Here is a 23,302-nt window from a genome sequence, read left to right on the forward strand (position 1 = left end):
TTATAAGGAGTGGGTGAACGGACACGGACTGGCTGGACAACTGAATGGCTGACTGAACTGAGGGAACACACGGGAAGGACCACATAACATCAATGACACGACAGTGAACGAGTAGAAACAGAGGGCTTAAATACACAGACTGATGAGGATGATAATGAGAGACCGGTGAGTACACAGCTGAACATAATCTGGCTAATGACACAAGACGAGCTGACACAGGAAAAGCAGGAAGTGAGCACATGGAAGTGGCAAAATAAACTGAACATGAACAAAACTGAAAACACTGGGTCACCGACCCAGGAACCCTGACAGTACCCCCCCCCCCTTCAACGGCCGGCACCTGACGGCCAAAAGACAAAAAAAAACAGGGCGGGCGGAGGGGGCCCAGGACGGAGGGACGGAATCCGCACCGAGACAGTTCCGGTGGGCGGCCACGTGGCCGAGACGAGACAGTTCAGGTGGGCGGCGGCGAGGAAGGCGGCGGCGACCACTGAGCCGGTCCGGTGGACGGCCGCGGCGGTCGAGACGAGACGGTTCTGGTGGGCGGCCGCGAGGAAGACGGCGGTGGCCCCTGAGCAGGTCTGGTGGGCGGCCGCGAGGAAGACTGTGGCGGCCATGCCGGCGATGATGTCCAGAACGTGGCTGGCGTGACGACGCAGCAGCCGCAGTACCAGGCGAAGCTGAGGCTGAGGCTGGGCCAGGCGAAGCAGAAGCTGAAACTGGACCAGGCGAAGCAGAAGCTGAGGCTGAGGCTGGACCAGGCGACGGCACGGGAGCCGGGGGTGACTGAGCCACAGCTGTAGGGCCAGCGGGCGCAGACGCCTCTGGCTGAAGAGGGGCCGGGCCAGCGGGCGCGGAAACCCCTGGCTGAGGAGCAGGAGAGCTCACAGCTGGCTCTGGGTGCTGTGGCTGCAGGTCCGGGAACCGAACAGGATGGTGGACGGGCGACTGGGAGACAGGAGGAGACTGAACTACAGGGGACTGGAGGGCAGGAGGAGACTGAACTACAGGGGACTGGAGGGCAGGAGGAGACTGAACTACAGGGGACTGGAGGACAGGAGGAGACTGAACTACAGGGGACTGGAGTGAAGGCTGAACAGCAGGTGAGTGAACTGACTGGACTGAGGAGACTAATGGATAAACAGAGGTCGGTGAGGCTAATGGCTGAGCTGAGGTTGGTACAGCTGATGGCTGAGCTATAGACTGAGCTAATGAGGGAGATAAAGCTACAGCCTGGGCTAGTAAAGCTGGTGCCTGAGCAGGGGACACTTCAGCTAGCCTAACCAGGGATAAAGCTAGTGCGTGAAAGGCTGGATAAGGTGGTGGATGAAGTGGTGGACTGATGAGTAAGCAGGCTAGCTCTTCCGAGCCTCTGGAGCATGAGGGCACTGGCTGGAGAGCCTCGGCTGGGCCTCTGGGATGCTCAAGTTGGATTCGGGCTGCCCTCAGCCTGGGTGCTGGGACAGGCACAGGAGGTGGCTGGACACCAGTCCCCCCCACCCGAGAAACCAAAGCGGGTGTGGACTGGGTCGCAGCTGCCCTCCTCCTGGGAGCTGGTACTGGTGTGGGTGTAGACTGGGCCCTAGCCATTTGAGGAGGTGAAACGGCCTGCGGAAGGAGGCCGAATCTGGGCCGCCGTGCCGGTGGGAAATGGCTGAGTAATGGGTGTGGAAATAGTGACTGGGTGTGTGATACTGGCAGGTTTATCGGGGATTGTTCTGGTTTTCCTGCCACCACTATTTACAGTCTTTGGGGGAGCAGAGCAGAAAAAATCTTCCCAGTCCACGTCATCCTCAAGGAGGGAAACTCCCCATGAATCAGAAATGAGTCTATTGTGCGTTTTAAGTGAATAATCAGATGGTGAGTGCGAAAAAGAGTCACTGGAGCTCACCATCGGGAGTGGCTGAAAATAGTCCTTGTTATGGCGGCGTGTGCGCCGCTTTTTCCGGGAAGAGGAAGCGGGCGGGGTACACAGCCGAGCCTCTGGGGCGGGAGCCTCTGTTGAGCCAAGGTGGGAGGCGTAGCCGCTGTGCCGTGGCGAAGGTGGAGGTCAGGCAATGGCAAGCCATTAGTGCCAAAATTCGCCACTTTCCTAACCCGTTTGGTTAAGAAATGGCGTAAAAAACGCCGTTTAATTATTCAAAACGCCGAAAAAAACGGGGTTCTGTTCCGACAAACGCCGCTTTTTACGTCACTCGGATGGCGCCCTGAACGCACCATCCGAGTGACATAAAAAGCGGCGTTCAAAGACAGACGGAAACGCCGTTTTTTACGCGACTCGGCACAAAACGCCGTTTTTATGCATCTTTGAACGCCGTTTTTTACGGCGTTCTCTGCCAGCTGTAACGGCGTTTAAAACGGCGTTTTATTGAAATTATGCAGGGCACTCCCCATGGTTCCCTCATCCAATTACTTTCAACTCATTTCACCCAATCAAAGAAGAGGAAGTGCAGACCACACTAATGCATCACCGATTCACCTTGCTGCTAAGCGATTGCCTATTCAGTACCAGTGCTTGTCCCAGTATTCACTTGTATTATAATCCCACTATGCATTTTGATGTGTTTAAGGCAAGATCGAGCAAACAAACGAAAGAATACTTTTTCTGAAACCTTAACTGTAGGGTTGCCAACCGTCCCTTAAAATACGGAATCGTCCCGTATTTCGAAACAAAAGTACACGTCCCGTATTGAGCTAATAAGGGACGTGAGAATACAGTGAGAATCAAAAGTAGTCTATAAATGTTTATGGAATTAACACTTTGTTTGAAAACATAATTCCCAGCCCCTCTCCTGCTTTGTGACCAATGAGCTGACAGCACACTTATGACAATTCGAGTATGACAATTCAGATTACCGCTCATCTCATTGGTCGAGGAAAGGTCGCTTGCGGAGAAAATACCGGAAGACAACAGATGACCACAACAAGAAGCATGGCCAACAGGGGAACAAACGCCGACTCTGCGGTGCAAGTCTCGGATGACAGTACACCTAAAGCTGGGCAAACACTGTGCGATTTTTTTCAGTCACGTTATTCAGCTCCTGCTCAAACTGCACGATTGACTCGCAGGGGTTAGAAGTTCGTATGTCACGATGTACTCTCACACTATACCGCCCGATGCTCTGATGCGACCTGAGTGCTCACACTGTGCCTCCATAACATGAAGGTTATAACAGAAAATCTGTCGCTCGCTCTCTCTGTCTTTCACTCACACAGACACACACACCACCACCATCAACTTTGCTAAATTGCTAATGAAAAACATTGATCAGGCAGCTGTGATTGAGCAGCAGTGTAAATCCAACTATTTTCACGGTTGTTGTGGTCGTGATAATTTTGTGATGCCACATCGAAAAGGCTCGGATGAGCTTTCCAAAGTTCTACAAGTTGTGCCTCCATCGCTTGTGTCCAGATCACACGCTGCACAGCCGTGCTGCGCCGTCTTTTTCACCAACGTTTACGTTTGCGCGTGAGCAGTGTGAGCGCCTGTGGTGACACCCTCACGAGCGATTGATGATCGGGAGCTGGTCGTGAGGTGGTAATCACTTCTCGTTACCCCACGTATACTACACGACGCACGATGAAGGCCAAAATCGGTCCGATCACTCAAAAATCGGCTCAAAATGGGCCAAAAATCGCACAGTGTGAGCCCAGCATTAGAGCAGCAATGTTTGTTCCCCTCAGAGAAAGGGAAGAATGGAAAAAGGAAAACACCTGGCTGGAAAACGTTAATATGGGCATGTGCAGTGAATATCAGCGCTATGTGGCCAGAAGTGTGATAATATAATTTATTTTGTGTAATAAACAACTGCAAGGATAGATGATTACAACAAATTGATGACTAATACATAAAAGTAATACATAGATGAATAATGATGATGAGTTATGATGCGTAATCATGGGAACAAGCGGGTTTACAAACAGGAGCAGCTGATTAGCATTAGAAAAGCTGAAATAATACCTCAACTGAAGCCAATTGTACTAAATGCACTAAATGTGCACTGTTACAAGAATATTTTTCTTTCTATTGTTTTCTATTATTTTAAGTTAAGCAGGACAGAGTGCTTTTAAAGAAAGATTTACTTATATTCTCAAAAGTTAAGCATGACAGGCTTCTGTTTAAGAAAGAGACCTGTTTTACTGTGTTAATGTTGTCATTTTGAGCTAAAAATAAATGGCTAAATGATCATTTGTTTCACATGTGTTCATATCACAAAGAATAGAATATGCATCTACTTAAATCAACTTCAAGTCAAATGGTTAAAAAAATAATTTCACACACAAAAAAAGAGCTAGAAAATTCACCACACTGGGAAGGGTGAAGACAACTGGGTCGCCCGGCCCTGGCCACGAGGTGTCCCTTATTTATTTTTCAGGGAGTTGGCAACCCTACTTAACTGTGTTACCTGTTATGGCAGCTAACTGAGCCTCTTTCTTATTTTCCTCTTTACTTTTCTTAACCTTTAACTTATGTCTTAGCAATCAGATCCTGCCATCTTGCATTACCGCTTCGTGCTAGTTATGTTGACTTTTCTCTTCTTTTGTCTCCACTTTTTTCACCCGTGTTTGGACGCTCGGCGCATGGCTCCTTTGTTTACATTAGGGATCAGCTGTTAGCGCTGCGCCCTGCAGCTGCGCTACCGGCAGACAGACCCTACATCCCCAGTGAGGGAAGAAACGGGGGTGATGTCTCCCGAGGACACCTCACACACCATCTCTCCTTCCTGTAATCACTGTAAATGTGAGATCGCTCCCTGATATGATTGAGGAGCTAATGACGCTAACCCGGTCACAGTGGCAGTACCCCGGCACTGCCCGGTACTCCCTCTGTGAGTAGGCTGCCCGGCTTCCAGCTGCTGCGGGCGGACAAGACGAGAGACAGCGGTGAGAGGAAAGGAGGGGGGCTGGCAGTGTTTGTTAAAGACGGTTGTGGTATCTCTGGGCACATCGCTGTGAAAGAACAACTCTGCAACACAGACATTGAGCTATTAGCCGTTAGCATCCGTGGAGGCAGCCTGTGACTCTCTGTGGTCCGCAGACTGCAAACGCAATCTCCGAGAGCTCTTCTTCTAATATCAGGGGACTTTAATCATGTCTCGCTGGACTCCACACTGCCCGCCTTCACCCAGTATGTGACCTGCCCCACTGTAGGCAATAAAACATTGTACTTAATGTATGCCAATGAAAAAGTGGCATACAGTTCATCACCTCCCCCTGCCCAGGGAAGATCCGATCGTAACCGAGTGCGTCTTGTCCCTGTGTGCAGCCCTTACTGTGCAGGGAGCCACTAATCACCCACGCAGTGCAGAGATGGTCCGCGGAGGGCATATAAATAAATAATAAAAGCAAGTAAATGACAGTATGCTCTTTTTTCTCTTTTCGAAACAAGTGGAGACATTAACTTTGATCAAAATTCTTTCCCCTCGCCATCTCCCTCCTAAGTGGTTGAACTGTCACACTGCTAGACTGCAACTGCACTCTTTGGTATTAACTTCTGTAATCCTGTAATTTCTGTGTAAAAGAATTAGATTGTGTATTATATAGTTAGTTTATACACCTGTGTGCGTGTGTATTTATGTATGTCCATACACACAGATGGATTGTGTTTTACTTTTTTGTGCTTGAAAGACGCCCTCAAATGGAACCAAATTCCTTGTATGTGTTTGCGCATATACTTTTCCAATAAATGCGATTCTGATTGAGATATTTCCCTCTGTATGGCACACACGAGTAAATTAAGTAGAAAAAATGTCATGTGTATAGCCTCTTTTAAAATTGTTTGTTTTTAGGCTTGTAGAGATGACAGTAGGCAAGCAGACAAGTTTCCTGAGGTTGGGCTGAATGAACCTATAACACAGGGATAAACCTAAACAAGCAGAAGGAACTTTAGCTAAATATATTGTCACGTACAGCCAAATGACTGTAATAAAGTAGGTAAGCCGTGACCATAGAAAAAGCAAAGCAATCACTGGATTGACTGTCCAAATTGCTACACACTTTTTAAGCATCGTTCACCAACAAACTTAGTCTAACAAATCATTTTCTTTACTTTGGTAATTACAGTTATTGCCTTATGTATAAAATCTAATTTTAATACCAGTGTTCATTATCTTGACGTTATTTTTTTTTTACAAAAAAACTAGCTTTACAGCCATCATCTCTTACATAATTCTACCACAATACTACCAAATTCTACCACATTTGCATAATTGATTTTTAACCAGGTTATAGTCAAAGGCCAGGTGCCAATCTCAGAGTTAACGCCGGAGCTTAAAGTCAGTTTGTTAAAACTGCTTTGTTCTCGAAAGCAGTAAAATTAATTCGTAACTTTTAATTCTGAGTTGAGATGGATTCTTCAGTTCTTGGTTTGAGAACAGATGAGGGTAAATTCATTTAACCTTTTACCTTGACTTAAGCAAATAATTGTACTACATAGCCCTCATCAATGGAACCCAATACCAGTATTTAACAGTAACAGGTAAGCCTCAAATTTAATTTTTAAATAGACAAGACACCATGAGAACTGACATTACAATATTTTATTTTACAAAAGTCAGTGTCTTTTAGTTCAAAGTTTGTCTGGCATCTCTTGTACATCTTGAAAATAAATTAAAAAAAAACAAAAAAAACACTCTATGCAGTGTACTATAATTGAACATAAACAACAATCTTTCAAAAGAATATTTCTAGATGAATTGTCATTTGAACTATTTTCTGGAAACTTTCTGAACACCACTTATTTTGCATAGCTTGATGCATGAATACCCTAGTTGTCTTAACTGGACTATAAATATAACTATATACACACAATGAACAGTCATTTGTAAAAACACTTTTAAAATGTAAAATCTTTAAGAAGCCTGAGTGCCAGGAGCAATCCCCTTTAAGAACACTTTCAATAAGAACTTCATCCCAAAAGCCCACAGGTTTTAACCACAGCTTCCCAGCATCAGTTCATGTATGCAGCTACACCTTTCCAAATCCAAAAGTGTTAAATACGGTGCAATGTGTAGATTTATAATCAGTTACACTGACTGCATAGTAGAACAGTTGCGTTAATGACTATTTTGGAGTCAAAAACAGGTTGTTAGGCAAAACAATTATTGCAAAGCATTGTATTATAAAAAAAAATTACTCAAAGCAATCCTGCCCTGCTAAGACAGGAAATTAATTTTGGTCCTCCGAGTCAGACCTATATGTCAAGGACTGTTTATGCAATGTGTATTTTTTTTTTTTAAGTTATTCATTCTGTCCTTGCAAGAGTACATTGGCTTTCTAGTGATGTCACATTTGCGTGGGTGTTGTCATTGCACCACTCGATTACTCTAGGACACTAATATACAGGAGGTTTCGTTATAGTCAATGTAATACCTGAAGGTTCTTGTAGTTAGGCAGTGCATCTAATTAACAAATGACCTTTGTCTCAAAGGGAGACAGGTTTCAAATTGTGTTATTCTATCTTAAACACTGCAAAAACACTGGGGGTGATCGTGGCTCAAGAGTTGGGAGTTCGTCTTGTAATCGGAAGGTTGCCGGTTCGAGCCCCGGCTCGGACACTCTCGGTCGTTGTGTCCTTGGGCAAGACACTTCACCCGTTGCCTACTGGTGGTGGTCAGAGGGCCCGGTGGCGACAGTGTCCGGCAGCCTCGCCTCTGTCAGTGTGACCCAGGGTGGCTGTGGCTACAATGTAGCTGCCATCACCAGTGGGTGAATGGGTGAATGACTGCTTTAGTAAAGCGCTATACAAATACAGGCCATTTACTTAATTCTCAGATGTGCTAATACAATTGAATCATAAATTTTACCATATTTTAAATACAAGTATGTAATATAACTATTTAATATTTTAGTGTTAGGAGAAGTTTTCAGTCATGTAATAAAATTAATGTTTTACCAGAAATCACAATGAAAATCAAATTACATCCTATCAGTCTAAACAAGCAAGATCTGGTAGAAATGACAGAGGATAAAAGAAATAATCTTCCAAAAATATTTGTTGTAGGTGGTTTCCTTTCAAATACCTCACCTAAAAGGTAAAATAATCAAAAACTTCCTCATATGCTCTAAGAAGGGGTGGATTTTGCAAAGTTCTAAGGTTTTATTGCACCCAAGTGTTGTTTCGATTTAGTTGTCTGTATTTTGTATTGTGGACACTGTATTTAACATGAAATGCCTGAAGCAATTCAAACAGAAACAAGACGTGTTGTATTCTATGTACTCACCCTGAATGGCCATAAGCCACCATTCCCACTGAAAGATGGTGGCTTCCTCTTCTTCACGTCTGTTACTTCCAGCTGGACTCCATCCAATGGTGAAGAGATCCTGGAAGCTGTTCCTTGTAAGTTTATTTCCTGCATTTGTAAATACAGGAAGGAACTGCTTCCAGCATCTCTTCACCATTTGCCAGAACCGACCACACGAGTCCATACCGGCAACAAACTGCTGAATCATGCTGGCAACCCTGTTGACCACAGATTGTACTCTCAATTCATACAACATAGCAAAATTGTGAAACAAAACAAAAAGTTTTGTTTTGTCAATTTAAACACCACCTTAACTGCAATACAGATATCAACTCAGCAGATTGATGATTTGTTTAAGTGTTAACTATTAGGGGGGAACACAATGGGAAGACGAGCACTGACCAGGAAAGTACTTTGTAATTTTCTAGCAAATTCTCACCTGTGAAACGCAAAATGAGATACAATCTCACCCCTTATCCTCTTAACATCAAGTAGTGTGGCAGTGTAGATGTCAGGGATACCCCAGCCTGCAATCCAGTCCCCAAGGTGACTTTTCAAGTCTGCCAGGTCTTCTGGGGTGCTGCAGCTGGAAACCTTGAAAATTAGGCACCTCCATAAATACATACGTTTAAAGCATTCACTAAGTGTACTTACATTTTGAGACGTTCCACTGATGAGTTAAGCTATGCATTGTGTTTCACTGAATTTAATTACACCACAGCATGCACACAGCTTTACCTTTTCTATGTTCTGTTTGATGTCTTCGTCCATGAAGACCTCTACATCGAAGTCATCAAGAGATGTCTTCTGGCCACACATCATACAGAACAGGTGTCTGTTGATACACCGTGGCCCTGGCCCATTGTGTGCTATCGACCAAGCAATCAGTTTACCAGCCGTATAAAACTTGTTGCTTGACAGCAACTGCTGGCTATAGCTGAACAACAGACTGCCAGGCTTCCCCTCAAAAATCCCTAGGGAATTCTGAGTTTCGACCATAAATAAGCTGCAGGAAAAGATAGTAAAAAAAAAAAAAAAATTGAGTCAAATTGTGATTTCATCTTTGCAACAACAAAAAACACATTAACGCATTCTATTATTGTGTGGGAGAGATGGGAATGGGTTACCGAAAAAATTCCCACCTTGGGCCTCCATAATCATCGGCCATTTCACCAACAAATTCAATATTTGGCAATTTATGCCAGGCAAAATATAACTTGGAAAGTGCCATGCAGGCACTATGTAGGATTTTCCTACGTCGGGCTATTATTGCACAATAATTGCTGGTGTCAAGATGCGTTTATACACACATATATATATATTAGGGGTGCAACGATATTCGTATCGATATTGAACCGTTCGATACAGTGCTTTCGGTTCGGTACGCATATGTATCGAACAATACAACATTTGTAATTTATTTTATCAACTTTCCTTCTGACGATGCTGTCTGTGTGGAGCGCTCAGTGAATCTGCGTTCGACTACTCCGCCTAGGCTGCACTGTCGAGCGCAGATCCACTGAGCGCTCCACACAGACAGCATAGACAGAAGGAAGAGCGCAGGGCACCTCCCCCACCCTCATTCAGATCTGGCGTTTGGAATTATTTTGGTTTTCATGTGACGTATGACCCTGAAGGTAAGCGAGTCATGGACTAAAGTAAAACAGTATGTTGGATGTGCCATGTAATGCTCAATTACATGGGTGGGAACTAGTGTGTTAGCGTAGTTAGCTCGTTAACGTGTTGGCCGTCTAGCCCCATGCACAGGGCGATCGGCGGTAGCTCGTTAACGGAGATTTGCCGTGTTGTGGCGTTAAGGTCATTTCAACGAGATTAACCTGAAAGCACTAGTGGGAACACAACGAATATGACTGCACATTTACGCCGACATCATCCTAGTGCAAAGACAAAAACAACAAGCATGCTACTAACTTTAGCCGAGTCATTTAGACAGCTGTTTAATATGCTGCTGAGAATATAGCCCAGAAGAAGCGGATAGTATAGCTTTTATTTTGGAAAGAGCCATTTCTCTGTAATAAACTCTCTTTTCCAAAGATGAGTGATTCCTCAATCAGATACAGGGCTTGCAATATCGCTAGCCCGACGTCCTGGGGCTAGCGATTTTTTTCAGTCGGGCTACCAAAATCTATCTCTTCCCTGCCCGTCGGGCTATTGTAGGAAGGAAAAATATATGTCAATGCTTTTGCATTCTTTCAGAAATGTAGCTGGGTAATGTTAAGGTTCAAAATATTGGGGATGGAGACAAGAGAAAAAACCACAATAACAACACTGGTCCGGCCGGGTTGAGTCAAACGATGATTTTAATGAACACACGCGTGGGAGATGGACACTGATGCAGACAGCCTCAAAATCTTAAAATGGTGGAGCATTGCTCAAACTTTTATAGCCTCTGGTGCCTCCACCTTATCATACAAAGCCTAAACATTCACATGCTTTCTCTCACACAGCGCCTAAGCTACGACCTTGGCTCCCTGTTTATCTGCTCCTGCTGAAATGGGGCAGAAAACTCCAGCACACTCTGTTCTCTTCTACTCAGACAAATTAGATTTCTTATAACTCAGCAGTATAATGCATCATAAAACAATATCATTCATTCACAACAAGTCAGCAGTTTAATGTAATGCAAATCAGTTTAACTAATGTAATAGTTATCAGCTTCTTCTAATTCAGGAGAATAATGCAAACTAAAACTACATAATAATTCACAATCTTTAATTAGGGGTATAACATGGCATAAAATAATATTATAATCTAACAGTAATTACGTCATTGGCATCGGTGAGCCACTGTCAATATGTGACATATTGAAATCGCGTTTGAATTTGCGCTTGTTTTTTTGCTTTCACTTTGCAATCGTGCGAACTGTGTATAGAGAGCGACAGCACTGATCTGTGAGTGATGATAATTTGCGCACCAATTCCTCTGACATCGTCTTATTAATTGTTAGCTTACTATGCAAACATGACAAGTGAAATCTCCTGCAGCAAGCTTAAACATGTGAGAGGTTGATCGCGCAGAGAATCGCTGAGCTTATGTGAGTGCGTGTGTAAAAGCAGCAGGATATATATTTGACTACGATGACCTGGATGACTGAGAACCTTCACAGACAGATATATATTTTAGTTCTGCTGAGCCAAATAAGACAGGTCAGGGTGAAGAAGTGACAGCCAAAGAAAAGCTTACCACAAAACGGAGAAGTTATGACAAATCAGACTATAAGGCAAAAAGAAAGTGCAGCTTTATGGTTTCATGGACAAAAGAATTTCTGTGGCTGCAATATGATGAGCTAAATAACCAGGGCTGCACATAAGTGGTCCGCAGGTGCGCATTCGCTGTCAAAATAAAAAACACGCACAAGGGTTAGGGTTAAATTTAAAAACTGTACTTTTGAGTTAAAATATATATTTATAATTTTAATAAATGACAAATTAAAAAGGCATGAACATTTTTTTGTATCGAAAAAATATCGAACCGTGACACCAAAGTATCGAACCGAACCGAACCGTGAATTTTGTGTATCGTTGCACCCCTAATATATATATACAGACATATATATATATACATATATACATATATATATATATACACATATATATATATATATATATATATATATATATACATACACATACACATATATATATATACATATATATATATATACATATATATATACACATATATATATACATATATATATACACATATATATACACATATATATATACATATATATATACACATATATATACATATATATATACATATATATATACACATATATATATACATATATATATATATATATATACATATATATATATATATATACATATATATATATATATACATACATATATATATATATATACATATACATATATATACATATACATATATATACATATACATATATATATATACATATACATATATACATATACATATACATATATACATATACATATATACATATATATATATATATATATATATATATATAATGTGTTTCCTCTACACCCCCCCCCCCCCCAATTTTTTTGCACATGTCGAGGAGCGTGTCAGGCTACATTTCACTGTGTGTTATACTTGTATAACTATGCATGTGACAAATAAAGAACCTTGAACCTTGAGAGTTTACTGGTCAAAACTATTTATTAAACAAATAAAACACATTTTTTTAACCACCAAAAAATACACGTTCAAAGCAACACAACAGCGGCCCAATATCAGACAAAACTCCACTCTGTAGAGTAGGCAATCGTAATGAAGCAGTTGGTTTTATTTTGTGGATTCAAGCTGCTCTTTGTATTTTTGGCCACCAGATGTCACCAAACAGGACTGTGTTGAAAAGCTTCGAGTAATGAACCGTTTTTCAATACAAGCTTCAGTGCTTCAGAAAGCTTCATTTGGCCATCACTAGTGTAATGCATTTACAGTGCTACAGTCAAAAGGCAGTTGTCAAAGACTTACATTGCCATTTCAGACTGCACAACTTCTCCACCAGTTGAGTCCTCATTGGCTTCTGTAATCTAAAACACCAGAGTATTAAAATATAAAAGAAATGGAACAACAAATGACAAACAAGAACAGAGGACAAGTCAAAGACAAGAACCAAAACAGCCACACCTAAAATGAATGAAAGCATAACCACAGAAGATCAGTCTTTGTGTCAGGGCTCTGTGTGCGGGCAGGCAGAGAGGAGGATCCAAGTGCAGGACTCGAACACAGAATTGTAAATCAGAACCTCAGCTTTATTGCTGACATGAAAACCAAACGTGAAGTGACGTGACTACAGAAACCAAAGAAACACACAAGCATAATCTGAGGGTACGACACGACAACTGGCAAGGAAACACACAAGGCTTAAATACATACTGAGGTGATTAGGGAATGTGAAACAGGAGGAGAGCACAGCTGGGACTCATCAGACATGACGAGGCAAAACACAACACATTGACATAGTACACAGACTTTCAAAGTAAAACAGGAAACTGAACAGACGTGGACTAACCTAGGGGATACGGTGACAGAACAAGAGACACACTGACAGAGACGACTGTATACTAACAGAACACAGAACCACGACCTAAGAAGGAGAACACAAGAAATGCCCAGGACCTAGGGAGTTAGGAATACTAGCGACAGAAATCAAACGCAAGAGAATCAAAACACATCATGAAATCAAAGCTAACTAATACAAACAGAAAAACACTGAGTCCACAGACTCAGGACCGTGACACTTTGGGTAGGTAGAACTTAGGATAACTGAGGGGGAAAAAATAAATAAATAAATAAATAAAGGAAAGGTTAAGGACATTAACAAAAGACAATGAAAAAGCCAGAACCCAGGAAACTAAGATTACAAGAACAAAATGACCCTAACCCTAAAATACTGTTAGACCACAGTTGAAGCTTGCTCTACTGCATTTCTGTTATTAACAGTGAATCAATTGGCGGGGCATTATTTAAGCATAGCCATCTGGCATAGTGATCAGATGAATGTCTCAAATCCTTTGGGGAAAATCACAGCATTTATTATTCTGAGCAGTAACATGTTAAAGATGTCTTATACAATACTAGGGTGACTGGAGTGCCACTGAGTTACAGTAATAGTGACAATTATGCCATATCAGCCACCCGAGTGGAACATTTGAATACCTTTGGACGGATATAAAGATTGGAGCGACCCAGTAGGTTTCTTGCTCTAATTTCTTGGGGCGTCTCCTCTTCAAGAGGAAGAATGAGCCGCTGTCCATTCACTTTGCATAGATCGAACTGCAAGGGTATGTCTGCAATATTGTCCCGTAGTGCCTGCCTGAATTCAGCTGCATTTAGGTTTACAGGAACGACCACCCGAGTAGCAGGAGTGGCATCTGTAATCAAATTTAAACCAAATTAGCTTTCCCTAAAAACGGAAAAGGGTAAATTGTCACATTGTAGTGTCTAAACATCAACTTATTGGTGCAAGGAAATAAAGATTACAAAGGTGCTAAAAATCTAATGCCAAATTCTACAATTTGTAAACAACTGACACCATGACGTAGTTCTCTTTTTTCAAACCCATCACTCCAAATAATTAATATTAATATAAATATTGATTACCCCTATGAGATCGGTAGTGTGTCAGTGTGGGATTCCTTAGTACTGACACCTTAAACGTTAACTGGCGATGTCTGGTTCTCCCGCCTCTTGGTCTGCGCACTGGCCCACCTCCGTGCTGTTGGCGGAAAACTCCAAAGCTATCATTAGACCATGAGATAATTTTAGTGAAACTAATCACACAGAGACACCCCCCCCCCCCCCCCCCAAGAAAAAAAAGAAAAGAAAAAAAAAACACCCAACACACTCAGAGTAAGGAATGAGTGTTCAACACATCGGTGTTTATTGCATGCATTTTTCGATTGTCTCGCAAATTAAATGCTCCCTGAAAATATGGGATATGCTACATTTATAAACTAAAATCTTTATGCATAAATGCACATAACAGGGATTAAAATGACTGTCATTTGAAGTCGTCAATCTAGGATAGACATTTATGATTACAGAATTTGTTGTTGAATTGTAACAGATAATTAGTAAACGAGCCATTTATTATTTAAAAATGTAAAAGTTATTTCCTTTTGCAAAAACAAAAAAGGCGCAAAGCTAAAAGCTTGCCAATAGAGTAACCACCACCAAAGCATTTCACCTTTGTAGAAGAGATGTCCCCTCTTCACTGTCATCTTGATTCAGTAGCCGGTTAAATTGGGCATTCATTCTGTCTCTGATATCAGTGACTCTCCGTCGAAATGCAGCGCTCCGTTCGGACATGACTGTTCCCAAAAAGTCCGCCAAAAGGCTTGGCAGAATATATATATATAGCATCCCTAAAATTCAAAGTACGGCGGGAGAAGGTACATTGTTTGTGATTGGATAAGCAAGACTGAAGGTTGTGTTTTATTTTTAATCCACCCCTTACCACAACCTGTGATCAGAATTTGTGTTAACCAATCACAGTCAACCTCATATTTGTGTTGTCTCAATCAAGCTATGTGCGACAAACTACATACAGATGAATGCATGCGAAATCTCTGCGCCAACAAAAAACACCGTAAGTACCCTAGTTAATCTCAATTATTGTTCGTCTTTGCTAACTAAAAGCTAAGCGATGATTCAAAAACATTGCTTTGTCCTTTTAAGCACATGTTACATGTTAGCTTTGTATTGTAGTAAGCGAAAAAAAAAGTCATGCTGAGAACCTTCACAGACAAGTCATGCTAACCTTTGTCCGTTAGGAATGTTGCCAACATGCCATTTTAGGTGAGGCATGTTAATAAGGTCTTTAATATGGTACTCCGTTTAGCCACTTTATATTATTTAAAATACGGTTTTATATCACTTGTTACATTAGCCGGATTAGGCTACACGTTACTGCACTGCCACCCCAGATAGAAAGCCGACATTGAATTGATGTTGATTTTTTTTTCTATAAAGTACCGGAGAAAGTAGATTGAATGTTCTTTTGTTATCACTGATTTATGGTCTAGTTACAGTTCACTAGCTATGTCGACGTGCAATTTAGGTATATCTGACCGGTAAATTAAAGCAGCGATCACCTGGACTGTTCCGTATCACCCCTCTCACAGTGGTACATCCCTCCAGGTAACCATTCACAAGTCTTGTACAGTAGAGCGGGAATTAATCTCAGCGGAATTGAGAGGAGAAAGTGGATGCAAGCTGCCGTTAAACTTGACTGAAGAAGAAGAAGAGAGGAGAAAGTAGAGAAATGAATAAAGAACAGTCAGTATATGCAGAAAAGAAATAATAAAGTTAAAAGACAGCATGGTCTTCATGAACCCAGGGTACAATACAAAAATGTCGTTTTATTTAAGTGAGCAAAACAATGTAGACCATGTTCATTTTGGTAATTAGTTGGAAAAAAAAAACTAATGACAGCATTTAAAATAAACAAAGATGAATAACATGGATGGGAACATTTGACAATGGAATCGGAACATTATCAAAAATGATTTTTCAGATCTGCTGAGTAGAAGATGCGGAGATTCAAATTTTTAACTTGGGTGTGTGTTTGAAATATGAAAATATTGGTTGACATCGTTGACATACTGCTATTAAAGATAGGAATATGTATGAAACGTAGATTCAAAAGCTCTATTAACAGAACTATAACCTGTTAGAATGTGACATTTATTTCAGATGCATTCTGTAACTGTTCACAGTCCCAATACTTAGTGATGACATAGTGTTTCCAAAAGTGCTCAGTCACAATTTTCAGAAGACTAACATGAAATTTTTTGATTTATTTAAATATATAAACCTGTTGAAAGCAATAATTTAAATTTTTGTCTTTGTAGAATCACAGTACAAAGTATGGCCTGGAGGATTTTCATCTCAAGGTGCAAGAACATTCATAATGACTGTACACGGCGGCTGCTGATGGACGATGTTGGGCCAGATGTGCTACAGTTAGCGTTAAGGAGGTATGATGAAAGCATGATGGAAAACATTTAACATTTTAACTTGCATAAAATGTTTAAGGGGAATATGGCCTGAAAATATAACATGAATTAAGAAGTAATTTTTTGATGTCTTTGAGGTTGGAGACAATGCAGAGAAGCCTTCGGTGGGCAAGAGGAAGACTGATCAGTGTAACTGCAGCAGATCAACTTCTGCGTGACTTGGCTGAATTGATTCAGGAGGTCGAACTGTCTACTCAGCATGGCCAACAAGGTAAGCACATATTGTGTCGATTCCTTGACTGATCAAAAGTGTGAAATAAATTATGACTCTGTCTTAACCTATTTTCCAAATACACCAAACGCTTATATATTTTCAGGCTCTTTTGGATACCAGGCACCAGTGGTTTTCAACAGAGGTAGAGGCAGATCCCTTTACCTTATCACTCGGGAACAGCTTTCATTCCTGAAGTCATGTGGATTCACTGCACCTCAGATGGCTGATATTTTGAATGTTTCACTTCGTACAATTCGAAGACGTCTGCGGTCAGTGACTTTTGAAACCAGTGTGACTTTCAGTTCTTTTGTGACACACACTCACTGTTTATTCAAATTAAATGGTATTGTGAAATTGTAAAAATTAGTATATTTGAATGTGCACTAACTAGTCAAGTAATGATGTGTGTTGTTATGGCAGTGATAAAATACTCGTGTTCTTTTTGTCTGATTTCAGACAGTATAATTTCACCCGTGCATCAATGTATGCGGAACTGACTGACAGTGCGCTGGATGAACATGTGCAGGACATTGTCGCTGGCAATGAACAAATTGGTCCTGAGGCTGTCAGAGCCTCCCTGCGAGTACGTGGACTACGTGTACAGCGAAGGAGGGTTCGAGCAAGCATGCTACGGATAAATCCTGGAGCAGCTGCCATAAGAGCAGTTTTGCGGAGACCAGAACGAAGAACATATCAGGTTGCAGGTCCAAACTCATTGTGGCACATTGATGGAAATCACAAGCTGATAAGGTAACCAAGCACACTGATTTGTTGAACACCTATTTTGACCAAAGTGAAATTCAGCATTACATCAAATATAACTGTTGAACAGTAAGACACGTCCAATAGAGCCAGGCCCTGTGATGGGCAGTCCTCTAACACAACTGGTTATGTTTAAAGGGGAAAATGAGAGAACACAGACATCGCAAGCAACGTACAGACAAACTTGACATGCAATAGTGCCATGTAAATCAATTAAGAGTGTGTGTTTCCATTGTTTCAATAACAAAGCAGAAATAAGATTTTTCTTCTTATGGACCACGGTTTTAGGTGGAGGATAGTCATTCATGGGGCTATTGATGGATACAGTCGTCTTGTGGTCTTCCTTCATGCCTCAAACAACAACTGTAGCAGTACTGTTTTATCAAGTTTCATCAGAGCCGTGGTATCCTATGGTGTACCCTCGAGGGTCCGGACAGACAGAGGAGGGGAAAACAATGCTGTCTGCCTGATGATGAACATTTTCAGAGGCTTTGATCGTGGAAGTGCCCTAAGAGGAAGGAGTACCCATAATCAGAGAATTGAGAGGCTCTGGGGTGATCTGTGGCGAGGAATGACCAATGTGTACTGTGATTTATTTCACCACCTGGAGGAGGAAGGCATCATTGACATTGACAATGAAATGCACCTTTGGGCTCTCCATTACATCTATCTCCCAAGGATCAACAGAGATTTGAAAGACTTCACTCAACAGTGGAACAATCATGGCTTGCGGACAGAGAGACACTTGAGCCCATTACAGATTTTTGTCCGAGGCAGCCTCCAGCAACAGGGCCGAGCCTCAACTGCCATGCAGGACATCTTTCAGACCAGAGCAGCTGCTGCTGATGGGAGTATTGGTGGGACAGCTGATGGTGGTGTGACAGCCACTGAGAGTGAAACGACTGCTGCTCAGGGCTCAGGTGCAGATTCTGGTGGTGGTGCTGCTGCTCATGGTACAGATGAGCTGGGATTGCTGGTCGACTGACCTGAGAGGATTACTGTGCCAGACATTGAATTTACTCTGGACGGAATGGTGATGGAGCAAGTGGTAGAACTGTTTAATCCACTAAGTGGCACCAGAGGGAGTCATGGTATTGAGCTCATCACTGGCTTAATATACTTTCTGGACTCCACATATCACTGAGACAGTTCAATTAATGACTGAAACATAATAGCAGCAAGTGGAAAGACTTCAAAATATCTAGGTGACTGGATACATATAATGTGAAAAGTTATGATACGTGTTTACTGTGTACCATTGAGTAGTGGTGTAAATGCTGTTAAAATGTTCTGTGTGGATTTCATGATGTAGATGACTGATTTATAATAAGTTACATAATATCATGAATATATATATAGTTTGTGTTGAAATGTCTTTATTTGAAATGTACATGTGTAAAGTGTAAGAGCTAGTGTCTCGTGAGAATACCCTTAACGAGAGTACACGAGACTTTGCATGGACTGCGAGGGAGCGATTTTAAGTTAAAAGTTTACTAAAAGAAAAAGCAACACAAGGACTTAAGGACCTCTTTTCAGGACAAGCAGCCAACGAGGTATTTGTCATTTGAGAAATGTTGTTATTTGTGTTTGGACTTAATATGTGTACTCTAAAGTTGCTAATTGATTTGTACTGTTCGCTTGTGACCAGTTCTCATGGTGTATCGGCGTACTGGTGATGGTGAAGCCAAGGAGAGAAGGCCCAAGTAATAAACGCCCGTTTCAAAGAACCGACCTGTGTCTGTGTTGTTGTGAATTCTGTCATGGAAATCAGTGCATTTCCTGAAAGAAATCTCTCCTTCCGGGTCATCCGTGGATCGAGTTTCCTTCGAGACGTGGGCAGCGATAAGCAGAGTTTTGTATAAGATTAATTATTCAAAGTAAGCTCAGGTATGCCGTTCAGCGGGTTAGTTACAGCGCCGGGAGTAGCCTGGGAGAACAAAATGATACAGAGACTGCTTCAGGTTGCTTTCCCAAAATCAACTCAAAGTTTATTCTTCTGTGCAGGGTTTTTATAGGCAGAAGGGTAAAAGTGTGTCAACAAGTTTCAAGTTACAAGTTACAACCATATAAGGAAGTTCCCCCTAGCTCTGAAAGGGGCCTTCTATAATCTCAACATACTTTTGACAGGTCCATTAAACACTAGACAGTTAGAATCCTTTAGTGATATAAGTTTGCACATGGTAGAATACTGCATGTAGTTATTTGCATTAGGAAATGTTTAACCATATATACCTAAAGGCACATAATCAATGGTGTGTGATCTTTAGCAGGCTGCAAACTTGATGTGCACTCGAGGAATGCACTGTCCCACTATACCACAGCAGGATCAACGCAGCTATGCCTGTTCCAGTTTAAGTGCCTTCTTTACATATAGATGAACTGTTGGATTTTCCAGACCAGCAGGCCAAAGGAAGTTGCCTGTGGGGTCGCAGCAAGAGGAGATGAAGTTCAAACAAAGGGCATTGCAGAAACAGGGTCCTTTGTATAATATCATCAAAAAAGGTATTCAGTACATGCTCCCAAAATACTAAAATATCTAACATTTCCTGTATCCTTTGGGGCAACAGACCTGAGTCACACTTTTAGAGAAGTACCTGGTGAGGTGGATTGAGAGGAATATCCATGATGCATGGCAGTTTGTTCACTCACTTCCTCTCCACCACAGCTTCCGAAGTGCAGCCAATCACAGAGCTTGCTCTCCTGATCCAAGAAGAACACATCAAAGTGCGCTGCACAAGCTTGCTCACAAAAAATAGCCTGCCCATACACTGCTTGTGTACAGCTTCTGTTTTGATCTTCCAGTTCAGCAAATGTATATATGTGGGTGTCCAGGTATTTGTGCTCCTCCACCACATCATATCAGTGGGTTCAGTATCTTATACTTTTGTCAAGATAATGCACACTGCAGCCGACAGTTATCAGAAAGAAGCCATTACCAAGTTACATGGATTCTTTTTTTTTTTATAACTTCATGTCATATAAACTAGTTATGTTATGTGCAACACTGTCATGTGCCACTCTGGTTTTATGTTTCAAATTCGTGTAAGACATCCACAGTACTCTGATGACATTGACAAGGACATCTCCAGTTTACGTGGGAAACTATTATTTCAGGTTCTTGAGATTACTTATTTACGTCAATTTTGAGAAAACGTACATACAGGTCTGATTCAAAACTGTATATCTATTTTTTTAATGCATGTTGAAAGGGCAAAAATATTCCTGAGATACTGTTAACATTATTAAATTTGAAGGCTATTATACAGTGGTATTACTTTAAACTGAGTAAAACGGTATTTTGATAAAAGTTAAGGTCTCCGTTTGTTTCAGAAAGAGCATACTGTCATTTACTTGCTTTTATTATTTATTTATATGCCCTCCGCGGACCATCTCTGCACTGCGTGGGTGATTAGTGGCTCCCTGCACAGTAAGGGCTGCACACAGGGACAAGACGCACTCGGTTACGATCCGATCTTCCCTGGGCAGGGGGAGCTGATGAACTGTATGCCACTTTTTCATTGGCATACATTAAGTACAATGTTTTATTGCCTACGGTGGGGGCAGGTCACATACTGGGTGAAGGTGGGCAGTGTGGAGTCCAGCGAGACATGATTAAAGTCCCCTGATATTAGAAGAAGAGCTCTCGGAGATTGCGTTTGCAGTCTGCGGACCACAGAGAGTCACAGGCTGCCTCCACGGATGCTAACGGCTAATAGCTCAATGTCTGTGTTGCAGAGTTGTTCTTTCACAGCGATGTGCCCAGAGATACCACAACCGTCTTTAACAAACACTGCCAGCCCCCCTCCTTTCCTCTCACCGCTGTCTCTCGTCTTGTCCGCCCGCAGCAGCTGGAAGCCGGGCAGCCTACTCACAGAGGGAGTACCGGGCAGTGCCGGGGTACTGCCACTGTGACCGGGTTAGCGTCATTAGCTCCTCAATCATATCAGGGAGCGATCTCACATTTACAGTGATTACAGGAAGGAGAGATGGTGTGTGAGGTGTCCTCGGGAGACATCACCCCCGTTTCTTGCCTCACTGGGGATGTAGGGTCTGTCTGCCGGTAGCGCAGCTGCAGGGCGCAGCGCTAACAGCTGATCCCTAATGTCCAAACACGGGTGAAAAAAGTGGAGACAAAAGAAGAGAAAAGTCAACATAACTAGCACGAAGCGGTAATGCAAGATGGCAGGATCTGATTGCTAAGACATAAGTTAAAGGTTAAGAAAAGTAAAGAGGAAAATAAGAAAGAGGCTCAGTTAGCTGCCATAACAGGTAACACAGTTAAGGTTTCAGAAAAAGTATTCTGTCGTTTGTTTGCTCGATCTTGCCTTAAACACATCAAAATGCATAGTGGGATTATAATACAAGTGAATACTGGGACAAGCACTGGTACTGAATAGGCAATCGCTTAGCAGCAAGGTGAATCGGTGATGCATTAGTGTGGTCTGCACTTCCTCTTCTTTGATTGGGTGAAATGAGTTGAAAGTAATTGGATGAGGGAACCATGGGGAGTGCCCTGCATAATTTAAATAAAACGCCGTTACAGCTGGCAGAGGACGCCGTAAAAAACGCCGTTCAAAGATGCATAAAAACGGCGTTTTGTGCCGAGTAGCGTAAAAAACGGCGTTTCCGTCTGTCTTTGAACGCCGCTTTTTACGTCACTCGGATGGTGCGTTCAGGGCGCCATCCGAGCGGCGGAAAAAGCGGCGTTTGTCGGAACAGAACGCCGTTTTTTTCGGCGTTTTGAAAAATTAAACGGCGTTTTTTACGCCATTTCTTAACCAAACGGGTTAGGAAAGTGGCGAATTTTGGCACTAATGGCTTGCCATACTGCCGCTCCTCGAGGTCGAACTCCATTACCTCCACAGCCTCCTCGTGTCGTTCAGTGGAGGGCGAGACATGCCGTAGCGATGAGCGACGGCGACGTGAACGCCGCTTCCGTCTTGAAGTGGACGCGGATGGAACTTGGTTTTCTGTGATGACTGGCTCCTCGTCTTCCGACCACATCCGCGCCAGAAAGGAAGCGGGAGAAGAGTAGTCCGATCGAGGCAGCGAGGACGGGCGGCCGGTCCGAGGCGGGGCGGCTGGCGGAAGCTCCTCCTCGGAGATAAGCCAGGGCTTCCAGCGTAGCTCATCCTCCCGATACGCTCGCAACACCTGCTGCCGCTCCTCCTCACCGAAGTCAACAGCCTCGGGCATCTCCGTGCAGGCAGGCGGTGGCGAAGATGCGGAAGCTGATGAAGTGTGAGCCAATGGTGTGTCCGTGGTGAGCCTCACCGTTCCGACTCTGACCGCCACTGGCTCATGAGGCGGCGGGGCAACGGCGCGATGGCACGGCTCTGGTGAAGGTGCACGCCCACCGGGCCGCTGCTGCGGACGGAGTCGGAGAGCGGAGACGAGAAGGTCGCTGACGAGGGGGTGCAGCGTCTCCCATAACCAGGGGAACACAGACACGCACACCCCTACCTGGCGGGCGAACTCCTCCCGTTCCTCCTCACTGGAACAGTGCAGCCACTTGTCGCACAGCGACTCCACTGTCCGGA

The 23,302-nt window shown here is 42.8% G+C and overlaps 2 protein-coding genes across 2 annotated transcripts; one reads left to right on the top strand and one right to left on the bottom strand.

The window, feature by feature from the left end:
- On the bottom strand, positions 1-23,295 carry LOC113029020 (uncharacterized). Its single transcript, XM_026180000.1, has 11 exons — positions 22,620-23,295; positions 15,863-15,999; positions 14,370-14,506; positions 13,926-14,140; positions 12,738-12,796; positions 8,982-9,249; positions 8,683-8,837; positions 8,223-8,461; positions 7,962-8,026; positions 411-692; positions 1-57 (listed from the first exon to the last, which is right to left on the bottom strand). Exons 1-11 carry the CDS (start codon positions 22,956-22,958, stop codon positions 1-3), a joined length of 1,953 nt encoding a protein of 650 aa, XP_026035785.1. The 5' UTR covers positions 22,959-23,295.
- On the top strand, positions 15,932-22,687 carry LOC113028034 (uncharacterized). The gene is made up of 5 exons (XM_026177995.1): positions 15,932-16,747; positions 16,864-16,997; positions 17,104-17,269; positions 17,457-17,750; positions 18,051-22,687. Exons 1-5 carry the CDS (start codon positions 16,638-16,640, stop codon positions 18,745-18,747), a joined length of 1,401 nt encoding a protein of 466 aa, XP_026033780.1. The 5' UTR covers positions 15,932-16,637; the 3' UTR covers positions 18,748-22,687.
- Positions 23,296-23,302: the final 7 nt, after the last annotated feature.

This window comes from Astatotilapia calliptera, chromosome 1 (assembly GCF_900246225.1).
Source record: "Astatotilapia calliptera chromosome 1, fAstCal1.2, whole genome shotgun sequence".
Taxonomy (NCBI): Eukaryota; Metazoa; Chordata; class Actinopteri; order Cichliformes; family Cichlidae; genus Astatotilapia; species Astatotilapia calliptera.

What these genes read in the sequence shown, in the direction of transcription:
- LOC113028034 (XM_026177995.1), top strand. Translation starts at nt 16,638, where the DNA reads ATGGCCTGGAGGATTTTCATCTCAAGGTGCAAGAACATTCATAATGAC. An exon ending in CTACAGTTAGCGTTAAGGAG is followed by an intron (nt 16,748 to 16,863) that starts GTATGATGAAAG and finishes GATGTCTTTGAG; the next exon opens with GTTGGAGACAATGCAGAGAA. An exon ending in ACAATTCGAAGACGTCTGCG is followed by an intron (nt 17,270 to 17,456) that starts GTCAGTGACTTT and finishes GTCTGATTTCAG; the next exon opens with ACAGTATAATTTCACCCGTG.
- LOC113029020 (XM_026180000.1), bottom strand. Translation starts at nt 22,958, where the DNA reads ATGCCCGAGGCTGTTGACTTCGGTGAGGAGGAGCGGCAGCAGGTGTTG. An exon ending in ATCTTTATATCCGTCCAAAG is followed by an intron (nt 12,797 to 13,925) that starts GTATTCAAATGT and finishes CTGGTGTTTTAG; the next exon opens with ATTACAGAAGCCAATGAGGA. An exon ending in GTGCAGTCTGAAATGGCAAT is followed by an intron (nt 9,250 to 12,737) that starts GTAAGTCTTTGA and finishes CTTTTCCTGCAG; the next exon opens with CTTATTTATGGTCGAAACTC.